Raw genomic sequence first — 12,469 nt, 5'->3', positions numbered from 1 at the left:
GCCCGCCGCCCGCCGCCCGCGGCGCCCTCGCCCCCGCGCCCGCTGAGCGCGCCCGCCCGCGGCCCAGGTTGGGCCCGGCCGGCGCGGCCCTCGACAGCTGCAAGTTTGGGAGTTGCACGAGTTTGCGGGGCGGGGGACAGGCCGGGAGGGCTGCCATGGAGGAGGAGCGGGGGTCGGCGCTGGCGGCCGAGTCGGCGCTGGAGAAGAACGTGGCGGAGCTGACCGTCATGGACGTGTACGACATCGCGTCGCTCGTGGGCCACGAGTTCGAGCGGGTCATCGACCAGCACGGCTGCGAGGCCATCGCGCGCCTCATGCCCAAGGTCGTGCGCGTCCTGGAGATCCTGGAGGTGCTGGTTAGCCGCCACCACGTCGCGCCCGAGCTGGACGAGCTGCGCCTGGAGCTGGACCGCCTGCGCCTGGAGAGGATGGACCGCATCGAGAAGGAGCGCAAGCACCAGAAGGTGGGCGGTGGCCTCGGTCTTCCCGTCCGGGCAGTGGGCCCGCGGGGACCCAAGGGCCCTTCCACCATGGGCAGCTATGGGTGCGCACGCGTGTGTGTTCAGGGACCGGACCAGAAGAGACCCGACGTGGGGAGGGAGGGAGGCCCTGTGGCTGGCAGATACCACCCGAGAGATTAAGAGCTGTTCCCTGGAGTTCATTCCCACCTTTACCGTTTAATAGCTGTGTGACTTTGGGTAAGTTACTTAACCTCTCTGTGCCTTATGTCCTCACCTGTCAAATGGTGATCAAAATAGGACCCACCTTAGAAGAATTAAATGGGACCATATGAGCTAAGTGCTTAGATAGTATTTTTTTCCAGACATGAAATAAGCCCCTTGCCCTCCTGTGTTACCAAAGAAAATGTGACATCAGGCCCCCTTCTTCATCCCCACCCCTAGTCACCCCAGTGCAAAGGGAATGTGACCTCCACCCAGTGAGCTTCCTGACCTCCAGTCTCCGGGTTCATATTTGCAACTTTCTTCCCGAGACTCCCCTAGCTTATGAACCTGTGGCAGGGAGTGTTCTCTCCTCTTTGATTTTATCCTGAATCCTCACAGGACTCTGTAGAGATTGTCTTCGTTTTACAGATGAGGAAACCGAGGGTCACAGTGGGAGGAGGGATTTATCCCAGGTTAGTGGTGAGAGAGACCCAGGCCCTGTGTCTCCTCCCCACCCTGTTTGAATTGGGGGAAAGGGATGATTTGGGGCAGCTTTAAGGCTGAGCCTCTGCCCTGGGAACAGGAGCTTCTCTGAATCAGGGTCTCCCCACTGGGCCTGGAGTCCAGACGAGGTTCCTGGAGAAAAGGAAGTGAAAGACATGTGGTTTCCTGCCCTAACCTCAGCCAGGGATGCTCTTGGCAGCCCCTTCAGACTGAGAATGGGAGGAAACACCTTTCCTTGAGGGATCAGTCTGCCTGAGCAGTCTCCAGCTTGCTGTTCAGCCTCAGGAAATACAGCTGGCTTCTCTGAACCTCAGGGGCAGGGCATCCCCTATTGTGTACTTCGATGGATCTCTGTGTTTTGGAGGAAAATAGCCAAAGCTGCGTCTGAACCCTTAACCTGAGGGCAGATCCACTGGTACTGGCACTATTGCCATGTTTGACTGTGTTTGTCCTCATGGGTCCCTGTGCCCTAGGAACAGGAAGGAAACTCCGGCTCCCAAGAGTTGACCAGCATTTCCAAGGTCACTCTGGGAGTCTGAAAATGCTGTGTCCTGTAATTAATTTCAAGACTCCTAGAAGCGGGAATTTTGGGAGCTAGACAGCCTGGTTTCAAATCCTACCACTTACAGGCTGTGTGACCTTGGGCAAATCACCCCGTATCCCTGTGCTTCCGTTTGCTCAGTTCTAAAATAGGATAGTAATAGTACTCCCTAGTAGAATCGTGATGAGGTTTAAAGGAGTTTATTAAAGACGTAGAAAGTGTTCAGGACAGAACCTGCCCGTAGCAAGGGCTTTACAAGTATTAAAATTCTTTATAAGCCTTTAGAAGTGTTAAAACTCTTTATAGAAGAGACATTCATTGAGGTGCTCACAGGCTCATGTTAGGAAACCATCCCCACCCTAAGCACCTCTACTCCTACCCGAGAGGCCTCCATTGCTCCTAGAGGGTCGAGGAGGCAAGAAACCTTGGAAATCCTCTTGTTATTGACAGGGACCAAGGGGCTTTGCCCAGATCACACAGAAGTCCTGGCATCTATACTGTCCCCCCATTAGGGCTCTTTAGTTCTGTTGCTGGGGGGCTGGAGACACCCCTGGAAACCATTGGAGGCCACCAGGCCTGAAGTCACATGGAATTCTCAGCAGCGGCACTTGCCTCTGGAACACTCAGCGGGAAAGTGATCACTGTGCGCCCAGGGCCAGCGCTTATTCACTTACACTGGGGATGACCTCTCCTCAATTGAGGGTGCAGCTCTTTCCCACCCCAGCCCAGACCCCTTTACTTCACATTCCTGGGATGGAGAGAGACTTGTATGATTTTTTTTTTCTTTCCTGCAGTCTCAAAGGCTCTTCAAGGTGATATTTCCACAAAAATCTTCTTGGCATGTCCTGATTTAGTCTGTCTGCCTCCTTTTCTCTTCCCTTCCCCCTTCCCCTTCCCCCTCTTCCTTCTCTCTCTCTCTTTCAGCAATTATGGCTCCAGAAAACCCATGTACTGTCTTCCCCTGCTCCTCCCAATAGACCCACTCACTCACTTCCACTACTCAGACGCAGGCCACAGATGTGCCATGTTCTGTCTTGCTGATCAGTCTGCAACCCTTTTGACAGGCCATAGTGAGCACAGTGCCCTTCTCGGTGCCATGGCTCTGCAGAGAAAAGCAAAATTTCATGTCAGGCAGCAGGCGGGTAACGAGGAAGAAAGGGAAAACACAAATAGGTTCTAGAAAGCAATGGTTGGGCTGACAATGGCATGTAACATACCACACTATGCTATTCACTCCCTTGTTCAGCAGATATATTTACTGAGTGCCTGCTGTGTGCCAGGCACTGTTCTAGACACTGGGGAGATAGTAATGACCATGACAGAGGAGGCCTTGGCCCTGATGAGCCTTTTTAGTGCAGTGCTAGACTAGAGAAATGTGATATAGCTTTGCCATATTAATAAAAAACAATGAGGTTGGCCAGGTTCTGTGTCTCACACCTGTAATCCCAGCACTTCGGGAGGTCAAGGCGGGCGGATCACTTGAAGTCAGGAATTCAAGACCAGCCTGGCCAACATGGCGAAACCCCATTTCTACTAAAAATACAAAAACTAGCTGGGTGTGGTAGCGCGCGCCTATAATCCCAGCTATTCGGAAGGCTGAGGCAGGAGAATCGCTTGAACCTGGGAGACGGAGGTCACGGTGAGTCGAGATTGCACCGCCACATTCCAGCCTGGGTGGCAGAGCGAGACTCTATCTCAAAAACAACAACATAAATGAGATCTTTGCTAAGAGTAGAATAAAAAATAAAAAGCAATAACAAAAAAAGTGAGGTTAATTTTAATATATCTTATAGGACTCAGTATATCCAAAATCTTTTCATTTCAACATGTAATCAGCATAAAAACGTATCATTTGCCATTTTGCACTCTTTTTCCTACTACATCTTTGAAATCTGGCCTGTCTCTAACCCTGCTGCCCACTTCCACTCAGACCAGCCACATGCCAAATGCTCAACAGCCACATGTGGCTAGTGGCTTTTCCGTGGGATGGTGCAATTCTAGCATGAGGAGGAGACAGAGATTTTTTGTCCTTTTTTATCTTTGATTTAGGGTCTTACTGTATCACCCAGCCCAGAGTGCAGTGATGGCATCATGGCTTACTGTAGCCTTGACCAACTGGGCTCAAGAGATCCTCCTGCCTCAGCCTCCTGACTAGCTAACATTACAGGCATCCTGTAATTTTTTCTTTCTTTCAGAGACAAGGTCTCACTATGTTACCCAGGCTAGTCTTGAACTCCTGGGCTCAAGCAGTCCTCCTGTCTTGTCCTCCCAAAGTGCTGGGACTACGGGCATGAGCCTCTGTTGCCCAGCCAAGATAGATTAAAAAAAAAAAAAAAAAAAAAAAAAGTCAGGCTGGGTGCAGTGGTTCATGCCTATAATCCCAGCAGTTTGGGAGGCCAAGGCAGCTGGATCACTTAAGGTTAGGAGTTCGAGACCAGCCTGGCCAGCATGGAGAAACTCTGTCTCTACAAAAATATAAAAATTCGGCAGGGTATGGTGGCTCACACCTGAAATCCCAGCACTTTGGGAGGCTGAGGCGGGTGGATCACAAGGTCATGAGTTCAAGACCAGCCTGACCAACATGGTGAAACCCTGTCTCTACTCAAAATACAAAAATTAGCCAGGTGTGGTAGCACACGCCTATAGTGCCAGCTACTCAAGAGGCTGAGGCAGGAAAATCGCTTAAACCCAGGAGGCGGAGATTGCAGGGAGCCAAGATTGTACCACTGCATTCCAGCCTGGGCGACAGAGTGAAACTTTGTCTCAAAACAAAACAAAACCTAACAAGAGTCAGCTTATGATAAGTGCCATAAAGAAAATAAAACTGGGAGACATGAAAGAGACTGGCTGGGGTGGTGGTCTAACACGCGGGGCAGTCAGGAAGGCTTCTCTGAGGAGGTGACATCTGAGTTGAGACCTGAATGAAGGGTAGGAGCCAGCCACAGATTGATCTAGGGGAGAGGCATTCTAGGCAGAAGACATGGCGGGTGCAAAGATCCTGAGGTTGGAATGCATTTGGCATGTTTGAGGAACAGAGTCAGTGTGGCTGGGGCAGAGCGAGTGAGGAAGAGGACTGGGAGATGAGCCAGGAAGGTGCTGGGCTCGGCGGAGGGATTTGCGGACTTTCAGTGCTGAGGGAAGAAGGTAAAGGAGATGACTGCTCAGGGCTGACCTCTCGGGAGAGGCTTTGAGCTGGTGTAGAGGCAGCATGAGATTCCGAGTGGTCAACTCAGAGGCAAGAATTGGCATCCCCAGCATCAACTTCAGTTCATTCAGAGAAATAAAAGAACTGAGGGTGAAGGTCTGTATTCGTCCCCTGTGGCTGCTGTAACAAATTAACACAAACTTAGTGGCTCAAAACAGCAGAAATGTCGTCTCTTTTTTTTTTTTTTTTTTTTTTTTTGAGACATTGCCCAGGCTGGAGTACTGGGCATGACCATGGTTCACTGCCTCCTGGGCTCAAGCGATCCTCCCACCTCAGCCTCCCAAGTAGCTGAACTGCAGGGGTGTGCTATCACACCTGGCTATTTTTTAATTTTTAGCAGAGATGAGGTCTTGCCGTGTTGCCCAGGCTGGTCACAAACTCCTGGGCTCCAGCGATCCTCCCGCCTCAGCCTCCCAGAGTCCTGGGATTACAGGTGTGACCCACCACGCCTAGCCAGAAGTGTACTGTCTTATTGAACTGGATAATTCCGTATTATGGCTACAGTGTCATACAGTATTATAGAAGCATATGGGTAATATCAATATGGATAATACTGGGGAAATTTCTGGAGGTCAGAAGTCGGAAATGGGTCTCACTGAGTTAAAATCAAGATGTGGGGAAGGCTCCACTCCTTTGGGGGGCTGTGGAGGAGGATCTGTTTCTTTGCCTTCCCCAGCTTGTGGACTCCGCATTCCCTGGCTCGTGGCCCCTTCCTCCGTCTGCAAAGCCAGCAGCGGGGCATCTTCCCATCTCCCTCACATTCCTCTAATGCTGACCTGCCTTCCTACCTCTCATGAAGACCCTGGGATGCCATCAGCCCACCAGATAACCCAGAATCATCACCCCATCTCAAGAGCCTTTTTTTTTTTTGAGACACAGTTTCACTCTTGTCACCCAGGCTGGAGTGCAGTGTAGCACAGTCTCTGCTCACTGCAACCTCTGCCTCCCAGGTTCAAGTGATTCTTGTGCCTCAGCCTCTTTAGTAGCTGAGATTTCAGGTGCGCACCACCACACTCACCTAATTCTTAAATTTTTAGTAGATAGAGTTTCGCTGTGTTGGCCAGGCTGGCCTTGAACTCCTGACCTCAAATGATCCTCCTGCTTTGGCCTCCCAAAGTGCTGGGATTATAGATGTGAGCCACCATGCCCAGCCACAAAAGCCTTTTTTTAAATAAAAAAAAGATGGGATCTCGCTCTGTCACCCAGGTTGGAGTGCTGTGGCACAATCACAGCTCACTGCAGCCTCCACCTCCTGGGCTCAAGCGATCCTCCCACCTCAGGCTCCCAATAGCTGGGACTACAGGCATACGCTACCACACCCAGCTAATTTTTAAATTTTTTGTAGAGACAGGGTTTTGCCATGTTGCCGAAGCTGTTCTTGAACTCCTAGCCTAAAGCAGTGCTCCCACCTCAGCCCCCTAAATTACAGGTATGATAGGTATAACCCACCACACCATGCCTAAGTCCATAACTTAATCATCTCTGCATGGTCCCTTTTGCCATGTAAGGTAACATATTCTCGGGGACTAGGACCTGGATGACTTTGGGAGCTGTTATTCTGCCTGCCCCCGCCAGTTACACTTGACTAATATTCCCTGAGCCCTCTGTGAGCCCAGCCGATGCCCATTGGGAACAGAGAGGAACAGGGCTGGATGTGCCTCATTTGCTTCCAGGCCCCACCTGCTTGTGGGAAGGTCAGCATGCCTTCCCCATCCCTCCCCCACGACTGCCACCCCCACCCTGCCCTTCACCTCCCCTGGTGACCTTGAACCGTCTGTGCCAATACTAGGCTATTACTCCTCTCGTCCCCAGTGCAACAGGTTCTGACAAAGGAGGTGGGTCTGAGAATTTCTTTAGCAGATGGACAGAGGCATGCCTAGCATGCGGCCACCTGGCCGCTTGTGATGGGTGGTAGGGATGGAACAGAGATTACACATTGTCAGTGCTTTCTGGTTGCTGGGCATGTGCCGGGCACTTTACTTATAGTAACTGTTTAATCCTCACACCCACCCTTCCTGGCAGATCTGATGTTCTTTTCCTCATTTCCAGGGCACCGGAAGGTTGAATAACTCGCCAGGGTCAGCTAGTAAGCAGTAGAAACAGGATTCAAACTCGGGTCAACAGGCTCTGGTGTCCATGCTTTGAACCACTATTTATTTTCTTTTACATTTTTTGGGATGGCGTTTCACTCTGTGGCCCAGGCTGGAGTGCAATGGCTTGATCTTGGCTCACTGCAGCCTCTGCCTCCCAGGTTGAAGCCTCCTGAGTATCTGGGATTACAGGCACATACCACCATACCCAGCTAATTTTTGTATTTTTGTAGAGATGGGGTTTTGCCATGTTGACCAGGCTGGTCTTGAACTCCTGACCTCAGGTGATCCACCTGCCTCCCAAAGTGCTGGGATTGCAGGTGTACCTGGCCTATTTTATTATTTTATTTTATTTTTTGAGGTAGAATCTCACTCTGTGACCCAGGCTGGAGTGCAATGGCTTGATCTCAGCTCACTGTAGCCTCCGCCTCCCAGGTACAAGCAATTCTCCTGCCTCGGCTTCCCAAGTAGCTGGGATTACAGGTGCCCACCACCACACCTGGCTAATTTTTTCTGTTTTTAGTAGAGATGGGGTTTTGCCATGTTGGCCAAGATGGTCTTGAACTCCTGACCTCAAGTGATCTGCCTGCCTTGGCCTGTCAAAGTGCTGGGATTCCAGGTGTGAGCAACTGCACCCTGCCACCATCAATTTTAGAACATTTTCATCATTTTCATCCCAAAAAGAAAATCTGTACCTGTTCACAGTCATTCTTCGTGTCCCCTCTAGCACGCTGGCTCCAGACAACCACCAGTCTGCTTCCTTTCTCTCTCTCTCTTTTTCTTTTCTTCTTTCTTTTCCTTTTTCTCTTTTTCTTTCATGTTGAGACAGATTTTAGCTCTTGTTGCCCAGGCTGGAGTGCAGTGGCTCAGTCCCAGCTCACTACAACCTCCACCTCCTGGGTTCAAGCAATTCTCCTGCCTTAGCCTCCCAAGTAGCTGGGACTACAGGCATGCACTACCATGTCTGGCTAATTTTTTGTATTTAGTAGAGACAGGGTTTCACCATGTTGGTCAGTCTGGTCTCGAACTCCTGACCTCAGGTGATCCACCCACCTCAGCCTCCCAAAGTTCTGGGATTACAGGCGTGAGCCACCATGGCTGACCTATTTATATATGTATATTTTTTGAGATGGAAATTTGCCCTTGTTACCTAGGCTGGAATGCAGTGGTGCAATCTCGGCTGACTGCAACCTCTACCTCCTGGGTTTAAGCGATTCTCCAGCCTCAGCCTCCGGAGTAGCTGGGATTACAGGTGCCTACCACCACGCCAAGCTAATTTTTTTTTTTTTAATATTAAAAAAAGACGGGGTTTCAACATGTTGGTCACACTGGTCTTGAACTCCTGACCTCAGGTGATCTGCCCACCTTGGCCTCCAAAGTGCTTGGATTACAGGCGTGAGCCACCACGCCCAGCCACCAAGCTAATTTTTATATTTTTAGTAGAGATGGGATTTCACCATGTTGGCCAGGCTGGTCTCAAACCTCTGACCTCAAGTGATCCACCCATCTTGGCCTCCCAAAGTGCTGGGATTACAGGCGTGAGCCACTGTGCCTGGCCCGGCTTCCTATCTCTGTGGATTTGCTGATATTGGACATTTTCTAAAACTGATCATATAACATTTGACCTTTTGTGTCTGGCTTCTTTCCATAATGTTTTCAGGGTTCACCTATGTTGTAGCATATGTCAGACTTTCATTCCTTTTCATGGCCAAATAATATTCCACTGTATGGAAGTGCTGTTTCTGCATCTTGGCTACTAGGAATAATGCTATGAGGAGCATTCACCTGCACACGTTTTCATGTGGACATGTGTGGTCATACCTCTTGAGCTGATCCAAGGACTGGAATTGCGAGGTCCTATGGTAACTCTGTGTTAATGTTTTGCAAAACTGCCAGTGTTTTCCAAAATGTCTCCACCATTTCCCATTCCCACCAGCAGTGTGGGAGAGTTCCTGTTTCTTCCTCTCCTTGTCAGCACTTGTTATTGTCTGTTTCTTTGACTACAGTCACCCACAAAATAACTTTAATAGACTGATTTTATTTATTCTCACATTCACCTAGTGAGCCTTTGTTTTGGTTCCCCTACTGAGAGAAACTGAGGCTCAGGGTGGTCAGGTCAGTGGTTGAAGACCCTGTGGAGAGAGACCTGGATCAGATACCTAAGGGGCAGGAGGACCCTGTCCGCCTCGGCATCCCCAGGATTTTCGAGCCCTCTGGCTCCCTTGGAGAGAGGTTTGTCCCAACTGTCCAGAGATCAAGGATGTGCCCCCAGAGGTTGAGAATGTTAGGACCCCCATATCCTGGGGCTGCTCTGTCCTCTCTGAAGAGAGCTCCAAGACATGGCACCAGCTTTATGGTTGTCCTTGGGGCAGTTCTAAGTGGGCCAGGTCCTCACAGCATAAACGCAGGCATCTGCCCCAAAGAAGGGTGCCTTCTGTTTCTTGCAAAAGTGCCATATGGGACTCGTGGTGGCCTTGCCAGCCCACTTGCCTGATTCCCAGTTCTCACAAGGAAGGAGAAGGCCCAAAGTCCTGGCAAGCCAAGCTGCCTTTTAGGGTCAGGGTGGGTGAGGCCGCTGCCCTGGGCAGGCAGTGACCCCGCACTGTCCCCTCGCCTTGGCAGGAGCTGGAGCTGGTGGAGGATGTGTGGCGAGGGGAGGCTCAGGACCTCCTCTCCCAGATCGCCCAGCTGCAGGAGGAGAACAAGCAGCTTATGACCAACCTCTCCCACAAGGACGTCAACTTCTCGGAGGAGGAGTTCCAGAAGCACGAAGGTAAGTGGGGGCCGGCGCCAATGCGAGGGGCCAGCCGTTCCTTTTCTCATCACCCACATCAGTGATTGTCGCCACTGCCCCTGGACATTGATACGGTGCTGGCTGGTGCCCAAGGCCCTTTGCCTCCTGTGTCATGTTGATTTGCCCCGTAGCCCTGCCAGAGAAGCATCGTGTAGTCTCAGTTTACAGATGGTGACACAGAGATCCTTTCAGCAAACTGTCACAGCTTCCCCTCTGTTTGTGAGGTTCCTCTCTTGGCCCTGGGATACGTGTTAAACATGACAGAGACCCTGCCCTTGGGAAGCTTGTGTGCTTTGCAGAGGAGAAAAGGCGTTAAATGTAAACACACAGATGCCATAGGTCCAGGGGCAGCCATGCTCCGGGAGAGCTGCAGTCAGTGGGGCATGTGATAGACTGACTTGGTAAGGGCGTCTTCAGATACAGTCATCAGGGAAGGCCTCCGACGAGGTCATGTTTGAGCCCTAATGGAGTAGCAGAGTGAGCCACTCACCTATCTGCGTTGTTGAGTGGGGAGGTTGGAGGGGGCAGTCATGCGGAAGTCCTGGGGACATGAGCATTCGAGGGAAACCAAGAAGGCCAGTGTAGGCGGGGTGTGGTGGCTCACACCTGTGATCCCAGCACTTTGGGAGGCTGAAGCAGGAGGATTACTTGGGAGTTTGAGACTAGCCTGGGCAACATAGTGAAACCTCATCTCTACTAAAATGTTTTTTAAAAAGTAACCAGGTCTGGCCAGGCTCAGTGGCTCACCCCTGTAATCCCAGCACTTTGGGAGGCCGAGGTGGGCACATCCCAGGCTCAGGAGTTTGAGACCAGCCTGGCCAACATGGTGAAACCCCATCTCCACTAAAAATACAAAACAAATTAGTCAGGCATAGTGGTGGGCGTCTGTAATCCAAGCTACTTGGGAGGCTGAGGCAGGAGAATCACTTGGATCTGGGAGGTGGAGGTTGCAGTGAGCAGCCGAGATCACGCCATTGCACTCCAGCCTGGGTGACAGAGCAAGACTCCGTCTCAAAAACAATTAGCCAGGTCCAGTAGTGCACACCTGTAGTCTAAGCCACTTAGAAGGCTGAGGCGGGAGACTATCTTGAGCCCAGGAGGTCGAGGCTGCAGTGAGCTGAGATCATACCACTGCACTCCAGCCTGACGACAGTGAGACCATGTCAAAAAAATTAATAAAAAATAAAGAAGGCTAATGTATCAGAAGATGATTGAGTGGTTGGAGATGAGGTCACAGGGGTCAGGTCACGTAGCTCCTTAGAGGCCAAGGTTTGGATTTTATTCTAAGCCTGTGGTGGGAAGAGATTGGAGGCTCTTGTCACAGGCACACACTTACCAGTGAGTAACCTGGGATGGTATCCCAGACCTGAATGGCGCTGGAGCCCCTGAACTGTCACTCATCTGATAAGCTTCTCCGGTGCTGGGAAAAGGACAGACAGGCTGCAAGATTCGGGCCAGGCAGGGCTGTGGGCGGCATCTGCTCTGCTCACTAAAGCAGGGTACCTCCTGCTGCTCACTCATCCCAAGGAATCTCAGGGTCATCGCTTCCGTCTCAGAAACTCCTTGGTTCACCACATGAGCCTCCTCCTCATGTTTGATGGGATGGGGATGGACCTGGGGTGGGTGCTGAACTTCAGAACGTGTGGTTACCACTCTGCAGGATCAAGTATGGCACTGAAGGCCGGGCGCAGTGGCTCACGCCTGTAATCCCAGCACTTTGGGAGGCCGAGGCAGGTGGATCATTTGAGGTCAGGAGTTTGAGACCAGTCTGGCCAACATGGTGAAACCCCGTCTCTACTAAAAATACAAAAATTAGGCTGGGCGCAGTGGCTCATGCCCGTAATCCCAGCACTTTTGGGAGGCGGAGGCAGGTGAGTCATGAGGTCAAGAGATCGAGACCATCCTGTCCCACGTGGTGAAACCCCATCTCTACTAAAAATACAAAAATTAGCTGGGTGTGGTGGCGGGTGCCTGTAGTCCCAGCTCCTCAGGAGGCTAAAGCAGGAGAATCACTTGAACCCAGGAGGCGGAGGTTGCAGTGAGCTGAGATTGCACGACTGCACACCAGCCTGGGTGACAGTGAGATTATGTCTCAAAAAAACAAAAAATTAGCCTATTGTGGTGGCACACACCTGTTCTTAGTGATTTGGGAGGCTGAGGCACGAGATTCAATTGAACTCGGGAGGTGGAGGTTGCAGTAAGCTGAGATTGCATAACTGCATTGCAGCCTGGGTGATAGAGCAGGACTCCTGGTTGTGTGCACTGTCTCTGGAGCCAGGCAGCCCAGGTTTGAGTCCTGAACCTGAAACCTCCCTGCTATGTGACTTTGATCAAGTCATATGACCCTCATGTGCCTCAGTTGCTCCCCATGTAAAAATGGGGGAAATGGCCATACCTTCCTCATAAACTTGTCATGAGGGTAAAATCAGTGAATCTGTATAGACCGCTTAGCATCTTACCTGGTACATAGAAAATGCTCAGCAAGTATTAGCTAATATTACTATGGGTTATCATGATCCAGTTCAATATACTTATTCAATAGATGAGAAAAGTGTAGACAGAGAGGGAGAGTGATTTGCCCGAGGTCACACAGCAAGTTAGTGGCAGAGTCAGAAGTGGGACCCAGATCGGCTGAAATCAGCTCCCTGAAGGAAGGCTTATGTCTCTCTCGGA

The 12,469-nt window shown here is 51.0% G+C and overlaps 1 protein-coding gene across 5 annotated transcripts in view; it reads left to right on the top strand.

Annotated features, from left to right (window-relative positions):
• The first annotated feature begins 6 nt into the window (after positions 1–6).
• The window catches only part of RILPL1 (Rab interacting lysosomal protein like 1), a 58,681-nt gene continuing 46,218 nt past the window's right edge, over positions 7–12,469 (top strand). For all 5 annotated transcript variants that reach the window (XM_032243500.1, XM_032243493.1, XM_032243510.1 and 2 more), the window contains exons 1-2: positions 7–464; positions 9,625–9,775. In XM_032243500.1, the coding sequence (XP_032099391.1) occupies positions 156–464; positions 9,625–9,775 (460 nt within the window). In that variant the 5' untranslated portion in view covers positions 7–155. The remainder of the gene's footprint in view (positions 465–9,624; positions 9,776–12,469) is intronic.

Source organism: Sapajus apella, unplaced genomic scaffold (assembly GCF_009761245.1).
Source record: "Sapajus apella isolate SASKATOON/1434 unplaced genomic scaffold, GSC_monkey_1.0 scaffold2, whole genome shotgun sequence".
NCBI classification, from domain to species: Eukaryota; Metazoa; Chordata; class Mammalia; order Primates; family Cebidae; genus Sapajus; species Sapajus apella.
Note: the sequence above shows the minus strand (reverse complement) of the source record. Positions and strands in the feature narration are given on the sequence as shown.